General features: G+C 47.5%; 1 protein-coding gene across 2 annotated transcripts in view; it reads left to right on the top strand.

The window, feature by feature from the left end:
• The window catches only part of LYPLAL1 (lysophospholipase like 1), a 40,569-nt gene extending 25,838 nt beyond the window's left edge, over nucleotides 1–14,731 (top strand). The window contains exons 4-6 of one of the 2 annotated variants that reach the window (XM_073671924.1): nucleotides 6,113–6,210; nucleotides 10,870–10,985; nucleotides 14,350–14,551. In XM_073671924.1, coding sequence (XP_073528025.1) covers nucleotides 6,113–6,210; nucleotides 10,870–10,985; nucleotides 14,350–14,416 — 281 coding nt within the window. In that variant the 3' untranslated portion in view covers nucleotides 14,417–14,551. Of the gene's footprint in view, nucleotides 1–6,112; nucleotides 6,211–10,869; nucleotides 10,986–14,349 lie in introns of both variants that reach the window. The other variant, XM_073671923.1, reaches the window with a different exon arrangement.
• The last annotated feature ends 12,264 nt before the right edge of the window (nucleotides 14,732–26,995 follow it).

Raw genomic sequence — 26,995 nt, 5'->3', positions numbered from 1 at the left:
GTACAGGATCAGTAATGTAATGTATGTACACAGTGACTGCACCAGCAGAATAGTGAGTGCAGCTCTGGAGTATAATACAGGATGTTACTCAGGATCAGTACAGGATCAGTAATGTAATGTATGTACACAGTGACTGCACCGGCAGAATAGTGAGTGCAGCTCTGGAGTATAATACACGAGGTAACTCAGGATCAGTACAGGATCAGTAATGTAATGAATGTACACAGTGACTGCACCAGCAGAATAGTGAGTGCGGCTCTGGAGTATAATACAGGATATAACTCAGGATCAGTAATGTATGTACACAGTGACTGCACAAGCAGAACAGTGAGTGCAGCTCTGAAGTATAATAAAGGATGTAACTCAGGATCAGTCCAGGATCAGTAATGTAATGTATGTACACAGTGACTCCACCAGCAGAATAGTGAGTGCAGCTCTGGAGTTTAATATAGGATGTAACTCAGGATCAGTAATGTAATGTGTGCACACAGTGACTGCACCAGCAGAATAGTGAGTGCAGCTCTGGAGTATAATACAGGATATAACTCAGGATCAGTACAGAAACAGTAATGTAATGTATGTACACAGTGACTCCACCAGCAGAATAGTGAGTCCAGCTCTGGAGTATAATACAGGATGTAACTCAGGATCAGTAATGTAATGTGTGCACACAGTGACTGCACCAGCAGAATAGTGAGTGCAGCTCTGGATTATAATATAGAATGTAACTCAGGATCAGTACAGGTTCAGTAATGTATGTACACCGTGACTGCACCAGCAGAATAGCGAGTGTAGCTCTGGAGTATAATATAGGATGTAACTCAGGATCAGTAATGTAATGTGTGTACACAGTGACTGCACCAGCAGAATAGTGAGTGCAGCTCTGGAGTATAATACAGGATATAACTCAGGATCAGTAATGTAATATATGTACACAGTGACTGCACCAGCAGAATAGTGAGTGCGGCTCTGGAATATAATACAGGAGGTAGCTCAGAATCAGTCCAGGATTAGTAATGTAATGTAATGTATGTACACAGTGACTCCACCAGCAGAATAGTGAGTGCAGCTCTGGAGTATAATATAGGATGTAACTCAGGATCAGTAATGTAATGTGTGTACACAGTGACTGCACCAGCCGAATAGTGAGTGCAGCTCTGGGGTATAATACAGGATGTAACTCAGGATCAGTCCAGGATCAGTAATGTAATGTATGTACACAGTGAGTGCACCAGCAGAATAGTGAGTGCAGCTCTGGAATATAATATAGGATGTAACTCAGGATCAGTACAGGATCAGTAATGTAATGTATGTACACGGTGACTGCACCAGCAGAATAGTGAGTGCAGCTCTGGAGTATAATACAGGATGTAACTCAGGATCAGTACAGGATCAGTAATATAATGTAAGTACACAGTGACTCCACCAGCAGAATAGTGAGTGCAGCTCTGGATTATAATATAGGATAGAACTCAGGATCAGTACAGGATCAGTAATATAATGAATGTACACAGTGACTACACCAGCAGAATAGTGAGTGCAGCTCTGGAGTATAATACAGGAGGTAACTCAGGATCAGTCCAGGATCAGTAATGTAATGTATGTACACAGTGACTCAACCAGCAGAATAGTAAGTGCAGCTCTGGAGTATAATATAGGATGTAACTCAGGATCAGTAATGTAATGTGTGTACACAGTGACTGCACCAGCAGAATATTGAGTGCAGCTCTGGGGTATATTACAGGATGTAACTCAGGATCCGTCCAGGATCAGTAATGTAATGTATGTACACAGTGACTGCACCAGCAGAATAGTGAGTGCAGCTCTGGAGTATAATACAGGATGTAACTCAGGATCTGGAATGTAATGTATGTGCACAGTGACTGCACCAGCAGAATAATGAGTGCAGCTCTGATCAGCTGCTAGTCAGTGTGCTGATTACGGGTGTGGTGGCTGCAGATCCTGCTGTGAGCTCCTGATCTCTGAGAACCAACACCTCTCCACCTGGGGACCTGCTCTCTCTCTTTCCCGGAGGGAGAGCTGGTTTCTGGGATGAGTGAAGGAGCCAAGTCCCAGGCTTCTGCTTCCCGAACCAGGCCGGCGGGGGGCAGAAGAAACCAGCAACCGGCCTGCACATCAGAGGACTCGGGGGTGAGACGCTGCACCAGGAGTCGCAGCAATGTGGCTCCTACTCCCCCCGGGATTGTGGAGACCCCCAGAAGCCGCAAGGCTTCCAGCATGGAGGAAAAGCCTGACAGCGGCGTGCAAGATGGCGCTCCTTCCGGAGGAAAGCTGAGTGCTCACGGAGGTGAGGCCGACCTCCCTGAGGGGGGGTGGGCGCAGCAGGGACCCCGGGAGTCTGTGTCCACCTATGCCTCCCGGGTCATGATCCACCTCCGTGAGTATGAAGCGCCAAAGCTGCGGGGGCCTCCAAACCAAGGAAGGCCAAGCTCCAAGCCGAGGTAAAAAGACTGAGCAGTGAAATTCAACGCCTGGAACTTAGGAAAGCTGACATCAGGGAGCAGAGTGGTCATTTCAAAGAAAAACTTATAAATGAAGACCGCTACAGAGAAATGGCTGATACCAGAGAGCAAAGGCAGATGGGGCTGCAGCCTGAGAGCCAGGTGGATGATGAGAGTGATGATGACCAGCAGGAAGCCCCACCTGGCAGCCTGCAAAGTCACCCGCAGGCCACGTGCAGCGAGCTCCCTGCAGGACAGGCGACAGTGACATCCGGTCGCAGTTCTGCCAGCTCTGGAGAGGACAGTGACAGCAGCGGCCAGGGAGGGGCGCTAATGGCGGAGATTAAGCTCCTGGAGTCCCCAGTGTGCCTCCAAAACTTCCATCTTGGTGATGATCTACCAGAAGAGGCACCTGGGGGCCACAAAAAGGCAAAGAAGACCAAGCCAAAGCTGCAGGAGGCGGTAAGATACGTATATGCCCCCCTCCCTGTACCCCCTGAGTCGGCGGCAGGCTCAGCTCGCTGTATAAGCCCCGTTGCCCAGCCCAGCCCGGGTTCTGCTGTGGATCCGGTGCAAAGGCGCGGGGAGATTACAGAGCGCGGTAGTGAGGCGCAGAGCTCCGTCTCTGCTTGTAGTAGCGGGGACGCAGCAGGAGGTGCATCAGCCGAGAGGCTGGACAGTGAGGGCGGCCCGGCGGCGGGCGTTCCATCAGGCCACGATGCTGTGGTGCGCTCCTCAGTGGGAGGGGGGAGCAGCCCGGTGTCGGGGGCAGCTCCGGTAGCCTCGGCGCCTCTGAATGCTGTTGCCGCTGATCACTTAGTTGAGAAGCGGCGGCAGTGTGAGGGGGCAGTTGGGGCTGAGCGTTCCGGTCCTCCCACGAAAGTGCTATTTTGTGTTGGCGTCGCTGGTCCGGAAGATCCTGATGCTAAAGATCAGTGGCGCCTAACTGCAGCTAGAGATCAGCGGCACATTATACCAAATGCCAAACAGCGGAAATTACCGACCGATGATGTGGAGGGCACACATAAGACCAGGGGTGAGGTCGCCTCCAGTTCTATGGAGGTGACTGAGCCCCTTGTGCCTGATGCGGAGGTCAAAAGGTCATCCACCATTGTTACTGGTCCAGCAGGAATGAATGTGGTGGTGGAGGTGAATGAGGATAATTCATTGTCTGGTGGTGTGGTTGCTGGTTTGGTGGAGGGTGAGATGGAGGTGGGTAATGGTGATACTGTTGGGGCTGACGTGGTCACTGGTCCGGTTGCCCCCCCGGAGGTGGCAACACTTGTCCGGAGTTATGCCAGTGTCACCTCCGGGGCAAATAGGGCATCCTCCTCGTCTCCGGGCTTTGGGGACGGCATGTTGCAACGGCGCCTTCTGGAGGACCTAAAGAAGGGGGAGAGATCACTAATGGTAGAGGGTCGAGAGGTTGATCTATCCTTCTGGATAGAGAGGCATGGCCTCGGGGCCTTCCGAGAGCAAAAAGGGGGAGATACAGTGTGGTCCCTCCCAACAGCCGGGCCAGGCAGTGTGCGTAGGAATGTGGTCCGTCTTCGGTGGAGGGGCAGTGATGCATGTCCGCCAAGGTCTAAAGTTGTGGAGCTCCTGCTGAGGATGGGCTTCAAGGCGATTGACATCTACGCCTTGATACATCCCTATTCCACGCCTGAGTTTGATGTCAGCTTTGTTCGGCCGGAGGGGCTTGAGCTCTTCTGGGCGAATTATGAGTTGGCAAAAAATGAGCCCGGCTGGCGAGACTTTGCCGTTCAGGCAGTGTCTCGCCAAAACCAGATCAAGAAAGTGACCGTGATGACTCGTAACGAGTCGCTTTCTTGCTATGACATCATGACGTGGCTTGGTCGGTATGGAGAGGTGGTGGAGATGCCAAAGAAAAACCGCGACGAGTTTGGTATCTGGTCAGGGGCCTGGACGTTTATGGTAAAACTTAAGCGTTCAGGTGGTAGGGTTGCCCACATTCCATCGTCTGCCTTCCTGGGTAGGGATCGTATCCTGGTCTTCTACCAGGGGCAACCGAAGCTCTGTCACAGGTGCGGCGACCCCACACACTTCAGTGCAAACTGCACCGTGCAGAAATACGCGTTGTGTGGGGGTGTCGGCCATCTTGCCGCCTCTTGTGTGGAGATTAGGTGCCACCTGTGTGGTGAGTTAGGCCACCCATTCAGCCGTTGTCCTCGCTCCTTTGCTAATGCAGTCGAGACCCCGGTGGGAGTAAGCAGTGAGGCCGATTCTGCTGGGGAGGGGACTAGCAGGGGTGGGGGAGCTGAGGGGCCAGGGAAGAAAAGCAATAAAAAGACGCCTGCCCAGCTGAGGCGTCTAGACAAGCGCAGACAGGAGAGGGAGCGGGGCGAGCCCCAGACTACCGGGGCAGCCCCTGTCCTGGATGCCAGTCTTGCTGCTGAGGCCCCGAGGGATGATGAGTTGGATGAGGAGGTCAGGGGGATCCACAGGGAGGAAACTGCCTCTGCTTCAGAATCCTCCCATTATGAACGTATGGATGAGGATAATAAGCGGTGGCTAGAGAACAAGCGTAAGCTCGGCACCAAAAAGAAGAAAAAGAAGGGAGATAAAACATCTTCTCCCACTCTGACCAAGGTACCTAAGGAAGGTAAAACCGACTCCCCTCTAGTTGGTCTTTCTAACCGGTTCCAAGCCCTTGATAACATCTCTTCCTCTGAGGAGGAGGCCGAGGGTGAGGTTCCGGCTTCAGCGGAGCTTACAGAGGGCGCCGAGTCTCCTTCTCCTGGGGATGCAAGGTCCTTGGGGGGAGGGACTGGCCCAGAGTCCGGAGACGAGGACGAAAAAAGAAGGAAAAATGTGGGAATGGACACCTCTGTGTCATTAAAGAGGGGGAAGGATTCCTCCTCTGAGGCAGAGGATAAGGGGAGTGGGAAGAAGAAAGCCATCTAACTCAATCACCAATGATGGCGGTACCCACTCCGTTGACGCTGGCGTCCATTAATGTCGCCAGCATTAAGTCAAACATGGCTAGATTTGCGGCCTTTGATTTTCTCAGCCGGGTTGAAGCTGATATTTTCTTTTTGCAAGAGACCAGGCTGCCAAATATGGCAGAGGTGTTTATAGCTAAGAGGGAGTGGAGACTCGGGCCCTCCTATTGGTCTCTTGCGGCCAAGCCGTATAGCGGAGTGGCGGTCCTTTTTACCGCACCGGTAGAATGCCGACGGGTTATTGAGTTAGAAATGGGGAGGTGCCTGATATTAGATGTCCTCATGAAGGGACAGGAGCTTCTTCTCATTAACATTTATGGTCCCCAATCTAAGTGGGACCGGAAGTGTCTCTTTACGAGGATCAAGCCCTACCTTTTTACGAGTCGGCAGGTCGTCTTTGGAGGGGACTTCAACACTGTCACGAGGCCCCGGGATAGAGGAGGTTCCAGAGACAAGCTGACTTTTATGATAGCATCGCCCTTAATAGTATAGCTAGTGAGGCTCGCCTGGTGGATGTCCACATCCGGCACACCCCAGGCCACGAGGGGTTCACCTATCATAGAGGTAACTGTAGGTCCAGGATAGACAGGTTTTATTTAAAGGAGGAAGCCGTCTCTTCAGCAGTATCTGTTGTTGAGGTGGAGTTCTCCGATCACTGTTTGATTTTGTTTTCCCTGAATGTTACAGAGACCCCCCGGATGGGAAGAGGCTTTTGGAGGCTCAATTCGTCTCTCTTGGAAGAAGCGGAGATAAGACAGTCCTTTGAGGATTTTCTTCAGAGCCAGGTACCCTTACTGGATCTTTGTAGTAGTAAGTCAGAGTGGTGGGAGATGTTCAAGAAAAGGGTGGCGAGATTCTTCCGCCAGCTCTCGAGCCTCAGGAGCCTGGACAGGTATCGCCTGTATCAGGGCCTGAGTAGGAAACTCGAGCATCTTGTCTCAACTGGAGGTAGCCGCGAGGAGATCTCCAGAGTGAAATCTTTGCTAATGAGGTGTCAGTATGATAGACACGCATCTTTGGTTTTTGAGAGAGATTACGGGAAGTACCGCTCGCCCGACCCTTACAGAAACTGCAAGATGTCAGTGAATAGTAAAGTTGTTATAGGACTGGTTGACACTGCGGGGTCCCTGAAAAGATCCAGATCGGAGATCCTGGAGGTCGTCAGATCCTTCTACTCGCACTTCTTGGGGAAGAGGGATCTGGATTGGGATGAGATGTCGGCTTTTCTGGCTGAAGCCATCCCCGAACCAGGGGTAGACCCCTCTCTTGGCATTTTGACAGAGATGATCAGGGAAGAGGAAGTTAAGTTGGCGATTGAAGGGCTTGCCCTGAAGAAATCTCCCGGTCCGGATGGCTTAACATCTGAATTCTATAAGACCTTTAAGGACGCCTTGGTTCCCCTCTTGACTGAGGTATTCAATGAGTGTCTTTCCTCGGGCACTCTGCCAAAGTCAATGAGGAGGTCTGCCCTGATCATCTTGTCAAAGGGTAAGGACCCATCTTGCATTGAGAATTGGCGTCCCATAGCGCTTCTCAATGCAGACAGGAAGGTTTTGGCAAAGGTGCTGTTTAATCGGCTGGTGAAATTTGCACCCCAGCTCCTTTCGGGGGCCCAGCATTGCTCTGTTCCGGGCCGCAGTACAATTAGTGCTGTACTCTGTGTCCGAGAGGCGGTGGAGCAGGGTAGGGCTGGCCACTGGAAGGGGTACATGCTGTCATTGGACCAGGCAAAAGCGTTTGATCGGGTTAATCATGAGTACCTCTGGTCTGTCCTTCTGAGGTATGGCCTGCCGGGGGGGTTCGTTGATTGGCTTAAGACCTTGTACGCTGGGGCAGAGAGTTTCCCGCTTGTGAACGGTTGGATTGGCAGCTCTTTTGAGGTTGGGTGTGGTGTTCGCCAGGGTTGTCCTTTGAGCCCGCTACTGTACGCGTTTTCGATTGACCCACTTCTTAGGAGGGTGGAGCGTGGACCGTTAGCTGGGATCGGGATGGACCGGGCAGCACCGGAAGCCACTCTGAGAGTGGTGGCGTATGCCGATGACATCACCGTTTTTGTTTCCTCTGATGGGGAGGCAGAATGGCTGATGTCAGAGGTAAATCGCTACTCGGAGGCATCCGGGTCTAAGATCAACCGGGATAAGTGTGAGAGTCTCTGGCTGGGAGGAGGAGATCCTGGTTTTGATCTCCCGGACACCCTTCCAGAACCCAAAGTCTCTGCAAAAGTTCTTGGCATCGAATTTGGCCAGGGGGATTACCCCAAACAAAATTGGGACAGCAGGCTAGAGATCGCCACTCAGAAGGTGAACCAATGGAAGGGTTGGTCTTTGACCCTAAGGGAAAGGGTAAACCTGATCAAAACTTACCTGCTCCCTTTGCTGATCTATCTGGGCAGTGTGTGCATCTTGCCAGAGCCTCTCTGGACTCGGGTCTACAGTTTGTTCTTTCAACTCTTATGGGGGAATAGACTGAACCTGGTCAAGAGGGAGGTTACTTACCGTACGAGGAGACTAGGAGGGTTGGGTATGGTCAACCCTGTGGTATTCCTTGTGAATACCTTCATTAAGATCAATATTGCAAACCTCTGGAAAGAGAGGGCTCCTCCATGGGTATTCTCCTGTAAGGGATGGTTTCAGCCTTTCTTCCAGGAATGGGAGACAGGAGGGCAAGTGAAGGATCTCCGCACACCGCATGGACATCTCCCGGCTTACGCTACCGTGGTTCTGAAGGTAATTCGCCGGTGGGGTCTGGGAATGTGGGAGGTCAGGACTCTGCCAAGGAAGCTCCTTGACAAAAGGGTTCTGTTGACCCATTTTCAGAGGCCTCTGGCGCTCAGGGATTGCCCAAGTCGGGATCTTGGGGTGGGTCTGCATCTTTTGAATTCTATCAGGATCCCCTCGAAGGTTTGGGACTTGGCTTGGCGCTGCTTCCATGGGAAACTGTGTGTGAGGGACAATCTGAAGTGTAGGAGCTCTGAGGACAGGAACTGTCCTCGGGAGCATTGTGGTACCATGCTTGAAAGCATGGACCACTTCCTGCTTTGTTGTCCCTTTAACACTGAGGTGTACAACAGGGTGGGCGCCTCCATTGGCTGGCCCCGGCTGGCCGGTCTCTCTTATGCGGAATGGGCCTATGGAGCATTCGGGGACCTGGGTGGTCGGGACCGCTGCACCTTATTTCTAGTTAGCGCAGTGGTTAGGTATCACACGTGGAACGCACGGTGCTTAGTATCGACGCAGCGGAAAATCCTCCCAGTGGACGATGTGTTTAGGACCATACTCGGTGACCTGGTGAAGGTGCGTTCTCTGGAGTATGAGAGACTGGGTACACGGAGGGCCGCTCTCCTCTGGAGGGGCTTTTCTTTTAGTGTGCCCTAGTCTGGTCGTCTCCTCTCCTGGTGGTGGGCTGCTGCTGACACCATAGATTTTTTTTTTGTTTTGAGTAGTAGACAGTGATGTAGGGCTGCAGGCGCCGAACTTGGGCTTTGTTAGTTGTTATTGTATTGTTTGTTTCTGTATATATTAGGATATGGATTTGGGTGTAGGTGTTAGGTTAGGTGGTGGGAAAAGGGGGAAGGTGGGTTCATCTTGTGGGGCTTTGGGACACTGGGTATATGGGTGAAAAACTGGCACTGCCTGATCTGGCCTATGGACTTTGGACATGGACTGAGGCATGAGACGCAGGACCAGCTCTCAGGTCAGTGCCGGGGTTGGGAATGGTGGGCTTGAGTGTGGGGATGTTTTGTTTAGTATTGTATATATTTGTATAGTTAGTATTTATTTTATATTAATTTAAAAAAAAAAAAAAGTTTGTATATATTTTGTCAGCTATTGTTTATTTTGTTTATGTTTATTTTATTTATTGTTTGTGGTTATTATTTTCTTTGGTAACCGGACCAGAAGTCTGTAATATAAGTAGTTATTATTGTGTGTATATGTATAATATGTGTGTGAGGAGAGAGGGAGCGGCTGGACCAATTCATTACATTGTTTATTTTGTGGTTGTTAATTTTGTTATGTTTCTGTTATTATTATTGTTATGTTTTTCATTTTTATAATAAAAGATCTACAGGATGTAACTCAGGATCAGTACAGGATCAGTAATGTAATGTATGTACACAGTGACTGCACCAGCAGAATAGTGAGTACAGCTCTGGAGTATAATACAGGATGTATCTCTGGATCAGTAATGTAATGTAATGTATGTACACAGTGACTGCACCAGCAGAATAGTGAGTGCAGCTCTGGAGTATAATACAGGATGTAACTCAGGATCAGTACAGGATCAGTAATGTAATGTATGTACACAGTGACTGCACCAGCAGAATAGTGAGTGCAGCTCTGGAGTATAATACAGGATGTAACTCAGGATTAGTACAGGATCAGTAATGTAATGTATGTACACAGTGACTGCACCAGCAGAATAGTGAGTACAGCTCTGGAGTATAATACAGGATGTATCTCTGGATCAGTAATGTAATGTAATGTATGTACACAGTGACTGCACCAGCAGAATAGTGAGTGCAGCTCTGGAGTATAATACAGGATGTAACTCAGGATCAGTATAGGATCAGTAATGTAATGTATGTACACAGTGACTGCACCAGCAGAATAGTGAGTGCAGCTCTGGAGTATAATACAGGATGTAACTCAGGATCAGTACATGATCAGTAATGTAATGTATGTACACAGTGACTGTACCAGCAGAATAGTGAGTGCAGCTCTGGGGTATAACAGGATGTAACTCAGGATCAGTAATGTAATGTATGTTTGTACACAGTGACTGCATCAGCAGAATAGTGAGTGCAGCTCTGGAGTATAATACAGGATGTAACTCAGGATCAGTACAGGATTAGTAATGTAATGTATGTACACAGTGACTGCACCAGCAGAATAGTGAGTACAGCTCTGGAGTATAATACAGGATGTAACTCAGGATCAGTAATGTAATGTATGTACACAGTGACTGCACGAGCAGAATAGTGAGTGCAGCTCTGGGGTATAATACAGGATGTAACTCAGGATCAGTACAGGATCTGTAATGTAATGTATGTACACAGTGACTGCACCAGCAGAATAGTGAGTGCAGCTCTGGGGTATAATACAGGATGTAACTCAGGATCAGTACAGGATCAGTAATGTAATGTATGTACACAGTGACTGCACCAGCAGAATAGTGAGTGCAGCTCTGCAGTATAATACAGGATGTAACTCAGGATCAGTAATGTAATGTGTGTACACGGTGACTGCATTAAACAGCCATGTATTTCACTGCCGTACTACTCTATTCCTATGGAGATGCACCTGTCACTCGTGATTCTGACAATATTTTATGTACGTGCTTGGGGTCTGACAACTTGGCAATAATTTGTTTAGGATGGTAAATATGGAGGATGTTCTCATTTGATTATTAATGACATTTCCATGTTTATATTTTTTTTTCTTCAGGTGGATTTTCAATGGGTGGCGCCATGGCTATGCACTTGGCCTATCGGTACCATAGAGATGTTTCTGGGGTGTTTGCTCTATCCAGTTTCCTTAATGAAAACTCAGTGGTTTATAAGGTAATATGGAAACCTGGTAATACATCTTAGCAGAGGTATATGTTTCTTTCTCCATATACAAGCCTTTTCTCCTCCTGCCTTCATAAATCATTGTTCACTCTGAAAAACTTCTAAAATCTGATCTGCCTAAGACCAAACAGGCTGCCGACTCACTGAAAGATCTCATTACAGATCTTTTCAAGTTTTTGTAAGGTGGTGAGAAGGAAAAGCACATTGTCAGAACAGACTGCTTTCTAGTGAGTGTTTATCTCACATCAGTGGTGGATTCACATCTACACTGCTTAGTACCTTTGCATAATGTCCTCCATGCTTCTGCTGCTTCTGTTCATGTGCTTCATAGAAAGAGAGTAGGAATCCTTCTCTTCTGTGTGTACTGTGTATGGGAAACATTATATTATTTAGTGTCAAGTCATCTAATGTCCAAATACAAGTCATGAAATGGCCAGAAATAGTGACCTAAAATATTAAGTACACTTTAAATATGCAAATTGCCTCTTCAGAGAGGAAGAGGACTTGAACTCTGGTGCCACCTATGGGATGTAGGAACCCTAAAAGTCAGTATCAACCCTTTTAAAGGGGTTGTCCACTACTACGAGAACCCATTCTTGATCTACATATTTGACACTGATAAAATAAAAAAAACTATACTCACCCCCCGTGCTGGCGCCGCTCCAGTGGTGTGGGCTCTCATGCTGTTGTTGTGACATGTGAGCCCGGCGCACAGTCAGCGCTGGCGTCACTGTCTCCCCCTCTGAACGAACTGAACTAGAAGAGGAAGTCAGGGCTGCAGCTGATCTCTGACTGGCCGGCGTCACGTGTCACAACAACCGTACGATAGCCCCGGGGACCGCGAGTGCCGACACCGCTGGAACGGCGCCGGCATGGGAGGTGAGCATAAGCTTTTTTTATTTTATCGAGCCCAAACATTTAGATCAAGAAGGGGTAGTACTAGTAGTGGACAACCCCTTTAACGAGCCTAACCACATGACTTCGGACAAAAAAACAAATCAGAATCTCAATTTGCAGACACGTGTTTTGGGGTGTTTGCCTCTCCTCAGTGTAATGCAAGAGATCTGATTTGGCTGCGAAAGGTCTCTGACTGGGATCTAAAGGGTAACGTTTCTCCTTGTGGAGAGTGACATTCCAGTGTAAGGAGACTTATAAGTCTCCTTACACTGGCATGTCAGGCATGTAACTCTCCACAAGGAGAAACAGTACCCCTTAGACCCCAACTACACTTTAAGAAATTTTTTGTTTCTGACGTCTGTCACAAAACTATTGTTTTTTTTGTATCGCTCATGAAGTGGACTTTTTTGGAGCTGGATTCGATATTGAATTATGGTAGTATTTATCTGCATGAGTTATTGATAATGTAACTATAGCCAGACATAAATATTACAAAGCTGTCAAGACCTACTTTCCCATTAACATAAACATCCGACTTAACTTGTTTTCACCGGACAACCCCTTTAACAAGTGATAACTTATAGATCTGTAGGGTATGACCAATGGGACTAGCACCGATTAGCAGAATCCGGAGCTTTTATTCCCTATAGATTGGAGCTACAGTGCAAATGTACAACTGCTGCTCCATTCATTCCCTCCAGGGACTCCAAGCTCTGAGCTCATCTTTTTCCGGCAACCCCATAGAGAATGAATGGAGTGGTGGTTGGGCGTCTAACCTGATGCTCCATTTTGTAACTGGGATAAAAGTGCCCAATCTGGAATAAAAATCCGAGCTGTCGGACCTTCATTGGTCTGTAAGTTAACTTGCTTTCGCTGGGACAACCTTTTTAACTAAAGTTTGCTTTTTCATTGTTTTGCATAAGTCAATAATATTTGTAAATACCTGAACCTTTGTAATAGATCTTATTAAAACTGGTATCCCCACCCTTTCCAGTAGTCTATAGTTTACCTTTCTCTGCCTCCAGGGACCTCAGTCCTCAAAAAAGCCATTTATAGTGATGCAATAAAAAGTTGAAGATGGGAGAGGAGGGGGATGCAGCTGCAGCTTTGGTGTCTAGGAGAATGCATCTGTGAGATGGGAGGAGGAGCATAAATGGAGACATGTGATTGGCTGGGAACGATGAGCTCAGTACTAACATGATACCAGGAAGAACCGGCCTACCCAACAGGCATTTCAAAGTGTTTGCAGAAGGATAAAAAAAACACTTAAAAAGACTAATATTCACCTGCAGGTGTGGGTGAGAGGTTTTTGGTTGTTGTGTTTTTTTTTTTTTTTTTTTAACAATAGGTAGGCCAAAAACCTCTGATACCGCCAATCTCCAATCTGGCCCTTTCCTCCAATAAAAGAAGAACTAAAACAAATCAACCCAGTCTGAGAAGATCTAATGTCTATGGGCAGCTTGAAGGGGTTGTCCAACTAAAAAAAAAACATGAAATAAGGCTAAATTTGTAGTTGTACGGCCTCCTAATTTACTTTATGCCTGGAATCTCCTGTGGCGCTGGTTTTGGGTTACAGTTTTTAGAATTTCTACTTGTTGTTGCATTGGATGAAGTTTAGTTCTTATGGTGTGACGGACTTGTTACAAAGGATGAATGAACCTGACAAATGTTGAATGTCGACAGATTTGCTCAAATTTGGCCTTAAAATTCTGTTTGCATCGAATTTACTTAATGTGAATCTAATGTGCATTGTTATACTCCAAGGTCTTTAAAAAAATAAATACATTTTTACCCACCTAACCCTCTGCTGTCCCTGCTTGCAGTCCTCCTCCAGTCCGGTTGTCTTCTTTGGTCAGGTCTGGTCTTTGGTGGCATCTACAAAGTTTTTGGCACTGACTATGCCTCGCGACATCATGAAGTTGGGTCTAGTCAGCGCCGAAGATGGCACTAAAGATCGTAGCAGGGCTACACAGGTGAGGTCCAGGTATAATTTTTTTAAATAAATTTTAACTCCTTCCCAATATTCCATAATTTCAATTTTTTGGCAAGAAAATTGAAATTCTCTTAAAATTTCTCTTCTTTACCCATTACAAGACATCGATCTGATCATCACATGTCCTGGGTTGGCAGGTGACTAGAACTGTGTATAAAGGAGGCTGGCTGATTGCTCAGGACCTGAGCCAGCCCCCTTCTCTGTCGCAGCCAAAGTATATATATAACTCCTCTCTCTATATATATCTTAGCTATTGAGCAGTCAGCCAGCCCACTTTATGAATAGTGATGATCAGATCTAATCTATGTCTTGTGTCGAGCGATTCACATGATCAAAAGAATTTTTTTGTTAAGATTATTACTTTAATTATTGGGAAAGTGTCCAACTTTCCGTTATATGATGAATTTGATAAAACCAGAATATATATATTTTTATTTTGACCGCTTTTTTTCCTTTATTCTTCAGGAACTTGAAACGGCTCCGCAGACCCTACCAGAATTATTTCAGTGCCATGGACAGGCTGACGAGTTAGTCTTTCACCAGTGGGGAGAAAAGACTTGCACACGACTGAAAGATCTTGGTGTGACTTCATCTTTCCACAGTTTCCCAAATCTTTTTCATGAACTCAGTCTACAGGAATTAGAACAGTTACGCTCTTGGATTTTAAAGAAATTGCCCGAGGTCAAAGCAAACGTGCAGTAAACCAGAAGAAATGTAATAAATGTTTGTAATCAGAGATAATCGCATTTTGGTTCTGACTCTCGTATTATGGGAAACGTTTCCACGTTCCGAATTTCTTGATTTGTTTATGACTTTTACTTCTTATGAAAAAAAATGTTTCGCCCTATTTTGTTTTGTTTTTTTTTAACACCGAGAAGACATTCAAGATATTCTGGTACAAAAGGTCCATATCTTACTGTGTAGGCAGCATGGTGGCTCAGTGGTTAGCACAGTTGCCTTGCAACAGTTTAGTTCTGATTGTGGTTCAGTGGTTAGCACTGTATTTTTGCAGCACTGAGGTACTGTGTTTATGGCTCAGTAGTTACCATTGTTGCCTTGCAACTCTTGGGTTCTGTGTTTATGGCTTAGTGGCGTTTAATATCGGTATGTTTATTCCAACAACTACATTTATCTATGATCGTTGAGGGTTTAATCTTTGGAACCCTATCAGTGTGAAAAGAGAAGTGCGCATTCACAACCACTGCTCCATTTACTGTCTATGGCAGCGGTGGTCACATTAGTGGTGGCGCGCACTACCACACTATTCTCATGGGACTTTGGAACCCGCATTGAAGGTCCACATAATTTTGCTTTTACATTTTTATAGAAATTTCTGTCCTCGTTAATTTCATAATATACTTTTATATGGGCCAGAGCCTCAAATCATTTGCATAAAGTCTTAAATCTTGCCTGCCTGCCGTCACCTCCAGGGGGACCTTTTTGTGAATATGTTCCAATGTGCTCTGAAGCTCCAGATAAACCCCTGTTAGAATCGAGTTCGAATCTCTGTACCCAAAAAAAAACTGTCCAAATCTGCACATTAACTTGCATCTCTACCTTGGTCCAGTCATATTCAATATTGCACTGCAAAGGAAAATCAATATAAACATCCTTTCTTTGCACTTATAGACGTATCAGTTTTGTTGGTCACCCTTCTCCAGTGCTAATGCTTATGTAACAAAGGGAGGATTTAAAGGGGTTGTCCAGGCTTAGGTGGTTCAAGCCTGCAATCCCTCCTGACAGCACCACCAGGAAGTTGTCATTCTTATCCTTGATAGGGATAGGAAACACAGAAGAGGTTAAATAGTCCCTCCCCACTACCACCCACCAGTGTTTTTACTGTCCCTGTCAGGGACAAGACACAGAGGAGATACCACGAGTTCAAAATTTCATTGAGGCTCAGGGGGGTTTCAAACCTTACCTTCCCCGCTGAAAGAGTCATGCAGATACCTCCCTCGGTCGAGCTGGGTGCTCCTGGGAACAGCCTTATCCCTCCTTAGGAGGCTCTGGGCTCCTGCTGCCATGTTTGAATCAGCGTAGGTGGGCTCGGTGGCTGGACCACATGGAACGCGCTCCGGAGGCTTTCCGGCGGGGCGCGTACAGGTTCGGGACCCACGTGGCCTGCATGCACTTCTGGGTGTGCGCTCGCTCCCTGATGATACGAACTTCTGGGGGCGTGTGCTCTGGCCGGAAGTTGCGGTGCCAGCCGTCGCTTCTGAGAGGACTCGTGGAGGGCCAGAAAGCTAGCTGGTCAGAGGTTCAGTCCATAGAACCATCTCTGGATCACGACAAGGAGACACCTAGGCATTCCACTTCAGCTACTAGAAGGAAAGCTAACTTGTAACGTTAGACTACCAGGGAGCTACAACAAGAAGCTCTGCGAGGACTGTATTGCTTAAGGACGAACAGGCCTCACTCCTAACCAGTGTGAAAGCTATAATTAGAGAAGAGGTACAGAGTGCGGTATCTGCCCTCATGCCGCCGCAGTCTCTCTGGCCTAAGAGGCCTAGGTGGAATATGGACTCAAGTTCACAGGAAGGGGAGTTATCTGACTACTCTGACCATAAGACGGACAACGGTGAAAATCCCACTGCATTTGTACCCAAGGGGAAAAAGAAATACCTATTTGCATCAGAAAATACAGACGCACTCCTACAAGCTGTCAGAGATACCATGAAAATAACCCTCTGAGCCATTATCCGTCCAGGACGAGGTGTTTAGTGGCCTAAGATTCCGCAGAAACAGGGTTTTTCCAGTAAATAAATATATCCGGGCAATGATTCTGGAGGGATGGGAAGATGTGGGGAAAAAGTTGGTTATCATAAGATTTTAAATCTCGCCTTCCCTTTGACCCAGAAGAGATCAAGGTATGAGAAGAAACTCCTAAGAATTGACATACCCGTAGCCAGGGTAGCTAGAAAGACTGCTATACCCTTTGAAGATTCTACTAGTCTAAAAATCCAATGGATAAAAGATAGGAGTGTGGTGCCCAGGGGATGGGGACTACTCGGCGCCCGGGCCTTAATGCCTGGTCTTGGGGGAAGTCGCGGTGGTCGGCTCCCGGGCCCGTACCCTGGGGTCTCTCTTAAAAAGGGGAAAATGAAATGTCAAAGTTCGTGACGCCACCTGTGGTGTCTGGTGAGGATCACCAGCGCTGCGGCAGTCCACTGAGGCCGATGTTACGGCAGCTTTGATGGTGTAGCTCCCCACAGGTGGAGCTAGGCCTCAGGGCAGTGATGTTTGACGAGGTGCACGATATGGCGGTGACCCAGCCGGGTCCAAGGAAGAACAGGGGACACACACACACGGTTTGCTTCTGTACCTTTTACTGGTGGAAATGCAGGTACCGTCCGGAGCACTGTAGGGTGAGGGGTGCACTGCAGGACTCTCCCCAGTGAGCAGGTGTAGGGCCTCCTGTTTCTTCGCCGCTTAGTGTTAGTCTCTGGCCTGCCTGGAGCTAGGCCTAACTTAGTCTCTGTTCTGCACCAGCTGAACCTGTAGTAGGGCCTTCTGTTGGAGTACACACTCCCTGGTATATGGGACCTCGGTAACTCCTGACCCTGGTATAACAGTCAGCATTTGGTATTCCTGGGACATGTAGTTCGCCAGGGGTTCCGGTTGTCTTCTGCTGGGTGTCAAGAATCCCTGCAGACTCGGACCCGGTGTCCGGTATATGGTTTCTGGGCTGAGCTGGTAAAGCTCCTCTGCCCCCAATGCTACTCGCTCCTCTAGCCTTCGGCCTACTCGGGCCCTCGCTAGGCTATACACACTGGCAGTTAGCTGGCTGCCTCTTCTGCTGCTCTCTGAGCGTCAGCAACGCTCCTAGCTCACTTAACTCAAGCTGCTTGAGTCTGACTGAGCTCCACTGCAGACTGACCTGTTTCTCTGAGTCTCACTCTGCAGGAACTGGCTGTGGACTCCAGACTGTTCTGTCTCCACTCACTTCCTGAGGAGAACTAACTAACTGACTGACTCTGCCTAGCTCCACCCTCCGTATTTATATCCCTATCCGGGCTCCCTCTGGTGGTCTGAGGTAGGGTGGAGGTGTGTGTATGCTCTGAGTGCCTCTTGTGGAGAAATCCCGAAATGCTCCCCTCCAGGATCTGTGGCTCCATGCGCAGCAGGGCATCACATTCCCCCGTAGTTGAACTCAGCACTCCCGGGCTGAAGCACATTTTGTAACAACAACAATAACAAGCTTCCCTTTATGGGAGGTTAGGACACTTGAACGTTGCATAACCAGAACATGGATAAATATACATATATAGTTCAATAAACAGTAGGCAATGAGCAACCAGAAAGTCCAAGTCTTTTCCGGAGAGGTTGCTGAAAGGGGCACTACAGGGAGTGCAAATATGTACAATCAAAGTCTTTGGGCTGCACACAGCCCTCAGCCACAGAGTTCTTAGATACCCAAGTGGGTAATGGGAAGCAAATAAGTAAAGTGTCCGTTTCACTTGGATTGTGCATTAGAGGGGCAAAATATAAGTTAATGGCCTGTAAAAGGCAATAAATACATAGCAATACATACACAGGATAATGCAATAATATACAGTATTATACAATACAATACCCCAGGGGTAACTATCTACATTTTCAGAATTTTACTTTACTTAGTGTACCTGACAGGGGGTTGACCTTTTGTGGCACTTGTAGACCTACGTAGTGCAGTGGTCTGTGTAGTGTCAGTGTTTCTCTCAGCTACCCTGTTTGTTCTACTAGCGATGGTATTGAAAAACTGCCTTAACCTCGCTACTGGGCAGGCAAGTTCACCATTGGCTGGGACTTCTTGCTCTGCTTCTGCCGGGGATCCTTCTTCCAGGGATTCTTCCTGAGCAGGCTCATCTGCGGCACTAGGCTCTTCTGCAGCACTTGCAGGTTCAACTTGCTGTGGAGGGTCTTCTGGCTGTTGGAAGAATTGGAGTACTGGAATTATGACTGCTCCTCCGATTTGAGGCCAATCTGCCGGGAAGTCTCCTAAATCAGTATGTATTACTGCTTCATCAGGTTCCTCCGGGAAAATGAGAGGCACTTCTTCTTGGGGTTTTAGCAGATCTGGACACAACTTCAGGTGGTCCCTAGATACTGTCGCAGTTGTTCTTCCTCCATCTTTGCTGATCAGACATGTCTTCCTGTTGTCAAACCTTGAATTCAACACAGTGTAGGGTTCTCTCTCCCACTGGTCATCAAGCTTGTGGTTCCTCCGCATCCTTTTCAATACCACTTCTCCTGGTGTGAAGGGTTCCGCTGGTGCACTTCTGTTGTATTGTGCTTCTTGTTTATCCCTCACCCGAGTGAGACTGTCTTCGACACAGGCTTGTACTCTTCTGTACTGCTCCTGTCTGGTCGTGTCCCAGTCTTCAGTGGTCACGTCTGCCTCTGGTTCTACAACACCAAGCTCCAGGTCCATGGGCAACTTTCCTGGTCTCGCTCGCATGAGATAAGCTGGAGTGCAATTGGTAGAACTCACAGGTATGTGATTGTACAGGTCTACCAGGTCAGGTAGTAGGTCTGGCCACTCGTTTCTCTCCTCAAGTCGTATGGTCTTCAGCAGGTCGATGACAATGTTGTTCATCTTTTCACAGAGACCGTTAGTTTGGGGGTGGTACGGTGTAGTCCTGATCTTTTTACAACCGTACAGATGGCAGAACTCTTTGAACAATTCAGCCTCAAAGGCCGGGCCTTGGTCAGTCAGTACCTGCTCAGGGTATCCATGGGGTCTGCAGAAGTACGCTTGGAACGTCTTCGCTGCTGTCTCTGCTGTCAGGTCTTTGACAGGGGCGACCACCAGGAACCTGGAGTAGTGATCCACCATGGTCAGGGCATAGGTATATCCTGACCGACTGGGTGACAACTTGACATGGTCCAGGGCCACGATCTCCAGGGGACGAGTCGTCTTGATGGGTTGCAGGGGTGCCTTCTGGCTGCTGTAGTCTTTTCTTCTGAGGCTACAGGGTCCACAGTCTCTGCACCACCTCTCAATGGAGCTGCGCATTCCCACCCAGTAGAATCGACACTTCAACAGGGTCTCTAGCTTTTTCCAGCCAAAGTGCCCCGCTTGATCGTGGTAGGCCTCCAACACCATTTGAATGTCTGTCTTGGGGACTACTATCTTCCATACCATCTCGTGGGTCTTGGGATTGACGTACCTCCGGCACAGCTTCTCACGATAGATAAACAGCCGGCTTCTCTCATTCCACAGCTGCTTTGCTTGGAGAGACGCATCCTTCTCCAGGGAGGAACCTTCTTGGGTTATCAGCTCCTTGATACGGCTGACAACCGGGTCACTGTCCTGGGTCTCTTTCCAGCTGTGATGAGGCAAAGGGTTTAACGTCTTACCATGCTGCCTCCTGGAGGCTCTTTACTCATGGATCATCCCGTTCCGGTGGAAGGCAGGTAGCTCAATCTCTTCCAGGTCATCCACTTCTTCTTCTGTGTCTGACTGGTGAGGCATCCTGGACAAGGCATCGGCGTTGGCGTTCTTGCGGCCCGCCCGGTACTTTATTGTGAATTGACAGTTTGACAGCCAAGCCATCCATCGTTGTTCCATGGCTCCCAGCTTGGCTGTTTCAAGATGAGTTAAGGGGTTATTGTCAGTGTAGGCAGTGAACTTGCTGGAGGCTAAGTAGTGCTTGAACCTTGCTGTGATGGCCCAGACCAAGGCCAGGAACTCTATCTTAAAGCTGCTATAGTTCTCTGGGTTCCTCTCAGTCGGACGGAGCTTCCTGCTTGCATACGCGATGACTTTCTCCTGGCCATTCTGCTTCTGACTTAGGACAGCTCCCAATCCTTCATTGCTGGCATCAGTATAGAGCAGGAACGGTTGGCTGTAGTCAGGGTAGGCTAGGATCTCATCACCTGTCAGGATCTCCTTCATTTCTTGAAATGATTCAGCCTGTTCTTTACCCCAGTAGAACGGGGGATTTCTGCCTTTGGGGGACTGTCCTACCAGGAGGTCTTGCAGAGGCGCTGCTCTCTTGGTGTAATCTTTTACAAACCTCCGGTAGTATCCTATCAGTCCCAGGAACTGACGCTCCTCCTTGAGGTTCTTCGGCTCCGGCCATTTCTGGATGGCAGTGACCTTCTCCCGGTCTGGTGCTACTCCCTCTGGACTGACAATGTGTCCCAGGTACTGTACCTTTCTCTTGAGCAGGTGGCACTTGGAGGGCTTCACCTTCATCCCATACTGGGACAGTGACTCAAATACCTCCGCCAGGTGCTTCAAGTGGTCCTCATACGTCTTGGAACACACAATCACGTCATCCAGATATAGTAACACGGTCTCGAAGTTGCGGTGTCCCAGGCAGCACTCCATCAATCTCTGGAACGTTCCGGGGGCATTGCAGAGTCCAAACGGCATACTGTTGAACTCGCAGAGTCCCATCGGGGTGGTGAAGGCCATCTTCTCCCGATCCTCCTCAGCCACAGCTACTTGCCAGTACCCACTAGTGAGGTCAAGGGTGGAAAAGTAATTTGCAGACTTTAAGGCAGCCAGGGATTCCTCAATACGGGGTAAAGGGTATGCATCTTTATGTGTAATGCGATTTACTTGTCTGTAATCTACACACATTCTCATGCTTCCATCCTTCTTCCTGACTAGAACTAGGGGAGCTGCCCAGGGACTACAACTATCCCTTACTACCCCTGCCTTCTTCATGTCATGCAACATCTCCTTGGCTTTCTGGTAGTGTGCTGGAGGTATAGGCCTGTACCGTTCCTTGATGAGGGGATGGTTGCCTGTGGGGATGTGATGTTGTACCCCCTTAATCCTCCCAAAGTCAAGTGGGTGTTTGCTGAATACCTGCGCGTATTCCTGAACCACCCGGTGTACTCCCTGTTTCTGTTGGGCAGGAGTGGTGTCTGTCCCAACGTGGAGCTGTTGACACCAATCCTCCACCTGTGTTGTAGGGCCATTATCCTCCACTTGGTCTGGGGAGGTTAAGGACTCCGCCGTGTGAATAGAGTTATTTACAGTGTAAAGTTTGGCAACAGTGGCATAATGTGGTAATCTGACCTCGTCTTCCCCATAGTTGAGAAGACGGACGGGCACCCTCCCATTGCGTACATCTACTAACCCCCTGGCAGTTAAGAGTGTAGGTCTGTGCTCTGAGCTAAGGGGTTCTACTACCGCCTGGTAGCTATGTCCTTTAAGACCTATTGCTGCTCTACACCAGATAAGCATTTCACTCATTGGGGGAATCACAATGGGTACGGGGTCTGTTACCCGCACATTACTAATCTCACCACTGGTTAGCTTTACTTGCTGCTGGTATATCAAGGCTCGAATCTCCCACTGGAGTGCTCTTCTCTGCCCTGGTCTGGCAACGTCAGCGAGCTGTTGGAGTAAAAACACAACCTCCTCCAAACAGTTACCAACAATGTTAGTGCCTAGTACCACATTCAGTCCATTTTCCTCATTGACCGTCTTCACTACAATGAGTCCCTGGTCCTTTATCTCCACTCTCCCCACTTTTACTGCTACATTCTTAACCCCAAGTAGGTCAAGAGGGAGGCCGTTAGAGGCATATACTGAAAAGTCTGTGTTTGGGGGTTGGAGACTGTCCATGGACCAGTATTTGCTATAGAGGATATACATAGTTACATAGTTAGTAAAGCCGAATAAAGACTTGCGTCCATCAAGTTCCACCTGTTAGTTCTGTAATTGCTAAAGTTGATCCAGAGGAGGGCAAAAACCCCAAATGATTTGGCCAATCTTCACCTGAGGAAAAATTCCCTCCCGACTCTGAAACCAGCAGTCAGAATGAATCCCTGTATCAACCTACTATTTTATTCTATTTTTAAGTATATGCAGAAATCTGCCTGGTATCTAGAAAAGCATCCAGTCCCCGCTTGAACTGGTTTAGTGAATCCGACATTACCGTCTCCTCACTCTGAATTCCATATTCTCACTGCTCTTACCGTAAAGAACCCCTTCCTATGCTGGTGCTGAAACCTTTTCTCTTCCAGTCTTAGTGAGTGCCCTCTTGTTACCGTAATATCCCTCCTTTTGAACAAATCCCGGGCAAGGTCTCTATACTGTCCCCTAACATATTTGTACACATTTATTATGTCCCCCCTCAACCTTCTCTTTTCCAGGCTGAATAGTCCTAGTTTTGCCAACCTCTCTGGGTATTGCAGTCCCTCCATTCCCCTTATTAATTTTGTTGCCCTCCTTTGTACCTTTTCAAGCTCATTTATATCCTTTCTATATATTGGGGCCCATAACTGAGCACAGTATTCCAAGTGTGGTCTGACCAGTGCTTTGTACAGTGGAAGAACAATGTTCTCATCCTTTGCAGCTATACCTCTTCTGATACATCCCATTACCCTGTTTGCCCTTACAGCAGCGGCCTGACTTTGGGCACTCCAATTTAGTTTGCTATCAATCAAGATGCCCAAGTCCTTCTCCATCTCTGAATTCCCCAATGATTTCCCATTCAGTGAGTACTGGTGACTTCCATTTTTCCTTCCCATATGTATGACCTTACATTTCTCCTCGTTAAACCTCATTTGCCATTTAATGCTCCACCTACCCAGCTTATCCAAATCCCTCTGTAGGTCTTCACTATCCTCTTTTGTATTAATTGTTTTACATAACTTTGTGTCATCTGCAAATATTGATATTTTACTATTTATCCCGTTGACTATGTCGTTAATAAAGATATTAAATAACATTGGGCCTAGTACAGACCCCTGTGGTACCCCACTAGTGACGCTTACCCAATCTGAGTATATTCCATTTATAACCACCCTCTGCCTTCTATCCTTTAGCCAGTTAGCTACCCACTTGCAGACATTTTCCCCCAGCCCCATCATTCTCATTTTGTATACCAACCTATTATGTGGCACGCTATCGAACGCTTTTGAGAAGTCGAGATACACGACATCCACTGGTTCTCCCTGATCTACTCGAGAGCTAACCTCCTCGTAGAAGTCAATCAGGTTTGTTTGGCAGGAGCGATTCCTCATGAATCCATGTTGGTTCGGGGTTAATAGATTATTAGCATCAAGATGCTCCATGAATGCCTCATTAATAAAGCCTTCAAAAATTTTGCCCACAACGGACGTCAGACTCACCGGCCGATAGTTTCCGGCGTCACTTTTCGCTCCCTTTTTGAATATTGGCACTACATTCGCCTGTCGCCAATCAAGTGGTACAGACCCAGTCTCAACAGAGTCCTTAAATATAAGATATAACGGTCTGTCTATCACATTACTTAGTTCCCTTAGTACCCGTGGGTGTATGCCATCAGGTCCTGGTGATTTGTTTATTTTAATGTTACTGAGGCGTTTCTGTACCCCAGCTTGGGTTAGATTTGTCATACTTAGTGGAGGATTAAGCTTGTCACTTCTCATTTCTCCTGTTAGTTCTTTTTCCTTTGTGAAAGTTGACGAAAAAAATTTATTTAATAGATTAGCTTTATCCTCATCTTTCTCTATGATTTTGCCTTCATCACTTTTTATCGGTCCAATATTATTCGATTTAATCCTTTTACTATTTATATACGTAAAGAACAGTTTGGGATTTGATCTACTTTCCCTAGCAATACGTCTCTCTGTTTCCTCCTTTGCTATTTTTATTTGTTTTTTGCAAGTTCTCGTTTTTTCCTTGTAACACTTTAGTGCCTCCTTACTGTTTTCCTGTTTTAATCTCTTGAATGCCTCTTTTTTGCTATTTAACGCCCCTTTTACGTTCTTGTTCAACCATATTGGTTTCCTCTTATTTTTGGCCCTTTTATTCCCATACGGTATATACCTCTCGCACTGAGTATTCAGAATTCTTTTGAAGGTTTCCCATTTACTATTCGTATTCCTTTGATTAAGAACTTTGTCCCAGTCTATAAGTTGAAGGCTTTCTTTCAGCTGATCAAACTTCGCCCTCCTAAAGTTTAATGTTTTTGTTGTTCCCTTATTGATAACCCTACTGAAGGGCATTTTGAAATTGATAATATTATGATCGCTATTACCTAGGTACCCACCTATCTGTACCTCAGTTATTCTATCAGGCCTATTACTCAATATTAAGTCCAACACGGCCTTCCCTCTCGTTGGTTCCTGCACTAGTTGGGAGAGATAATTATCCTTGATATTTGTCAAGAACCTTTTTCCTTTCTGCGATCTACAGGTTTCTATTTCCCAGTCAATATCCGGGTAGTTGAAATCCCCCATTACAATCACTTCATTATGTTTTGCTACTTTGTCTATTTGTCCTAATAGCAGATTCTCATTCTCCTCTGTTATATTGGGTGGCTTATAGCAGACCCCCAGTAATATTTTATTATTATTTTTTGCCCCCTCTATCTCTACCCACATGGACTCGACCCCCTCTTCTCCCTCTCCTATATCTTCCCTTAGTCTGGGTTTTAGACATGACTTTACATATAAGCAGACTCCTCCGCCCTTCCCCTGTTTCCGGTCCCTTCTAAATAAACTATAATCTGTTAAATTTACCGCCCAGTCGTAGCTATCGTCTAGCCAAGTCTCTGTTATACCTACGATGTCATACCTCTCCTCCGATATAAGCGCCCGCAGCTCATCCGCCTTATTGGTCAGGCTTCTTGCGTTGGTCAGCATGCAAGATAAAACTTTGGGGTTATTTAGCATCCTATTCTTCTCTAACGATCTAACTGTACTATCCCCACCCCCCTCTCCACCCTCATTATATTCACTTCTCCCCTTCCCCCTTGCTTGCCTCACATCCCACCTATTTCCTTGGTTTCCCCCCCCCCGTCTCTAGTTTAAAAACTCCTCCAACCTATTAGCCATCTTCTTCCCCAGCACCGCTGCACCCTCCCCATTGAGGTGCAGCCCGTCCCTACGGTAGAGCCTGTAGCCGACAGCGAAGTCGGCCCAGTTCTCCATGAACCCAAACCCTTCTGCCTTGCACCAACTCTTTAGCCACTTATTCACCTCCCTAACCTCCCGTTGGCGCTCCTGTGTGGCTCGCGGGATTGGTAGTATTTCTGAGAAAACTACCTTGGAGGTCCTTGCCCTAAGCTTCCTACCTAGATCCCTGAAATCATTTTTAAGGACCCTCCATCTACCACTCACTTTGTCATTGGTGCCAATGTGGACCATGACCGCTGGGTCTTCGCCAGCCCCACCCAGTAACCTGTCAACCCGATCCGCGATGTGCCGGACTCGAGCGCCAGGGAGGCAGCACACCGTTCGGCGATCCCGGTCTTTGTGACAGATTGCCCTGTCTGTCCCCCTAATAATAGAGTCACCCACTACCAGGACCTGTCTAGCCTGCCCTACACTTCCCCCCTCCCCCTCATTACTGGAGCATACACTCCCCCGGCAGTCAGAGGATCTGTCGTGCTCCAATAATGCCGGTTCTGAACCAGCCTTCCTATACTTCTTCCCTCTATCCCTTCTAACTGTTACCCAGCTCCCTGCCTGTTCAGCCTGCGCTTCCCCACTAAGCTCCACCCCCAGTGTTGACCCATTGAGTGTCTGCTCGGTGAGCAGCAAACTCCGTTCCATGTTGTCGATGCTCCTCAGTACCGCTATCTGAGCACTTAGATCCAGGATTTGGGCTTCCAAGTGCACGATATGCTCACATCTCTCGCAGCAGTATGGATCCCTGAGCGGTAGCTCAGGGAATGCATACATTGCGCAAGATGTACACTGCACGGCTCCGGCCAACATGGACGTCATTCTAAATATGGGGATACAGTCAGTATATATGTACAAGTACAAAACACAATTATTTATATATAGGTGTATGGACGGGGATCAATTAGGGATGTGCAAGTGTATCGATTAGATATCGGCGCAGGATCAGTTAAGTATGGACGGGGGATCAATTAAGTATCAATTAAGTATGGACTGGGGATCAGCTGAGTGGGTCAGGTGGATTAATTAAGTATGGACGGTGTGTCAATTAACTATGGACTGGGATCAATAAGTATGGACTGGGGAAATAATTAATTGTGGACTAGGGAATCAATCAATTAATTATGGACAGGGGGTTTAATTAAATAGGATGGGGGGTAAAGCAAATAAATAGGTATGGACGGTGGGTCAATTAACTAAGGACTGGGGATCAATAAGTATCAATAATATCAATAAATATGGACTGGGGAAATTAATTGTGGTCTGGGGAATC

The sequence above is a fragment of the Phyllobates terribilis genome, unplaced genomic scaffold (assembly GCF_046119375.1).
Source record: "Phyllobates terribilis strain yellow unplaced genomic scaffold, ASM4611937v1 Scaffold_3__8_contigs__length_932513732, whole genome shotgun sequence".
Classification (NCBI taxonomy): Eukaryota; Metazoa; Chordata; class Amphibia; order Anura; family Dendrobatidae; genus Phyllobates; species Phyllobates terribilis.
The sequence above is the reverse complement of the archived record's forward strand: the minus strand, read 5'-3'. Positions and strand labels throughout refer to the sequence as shown.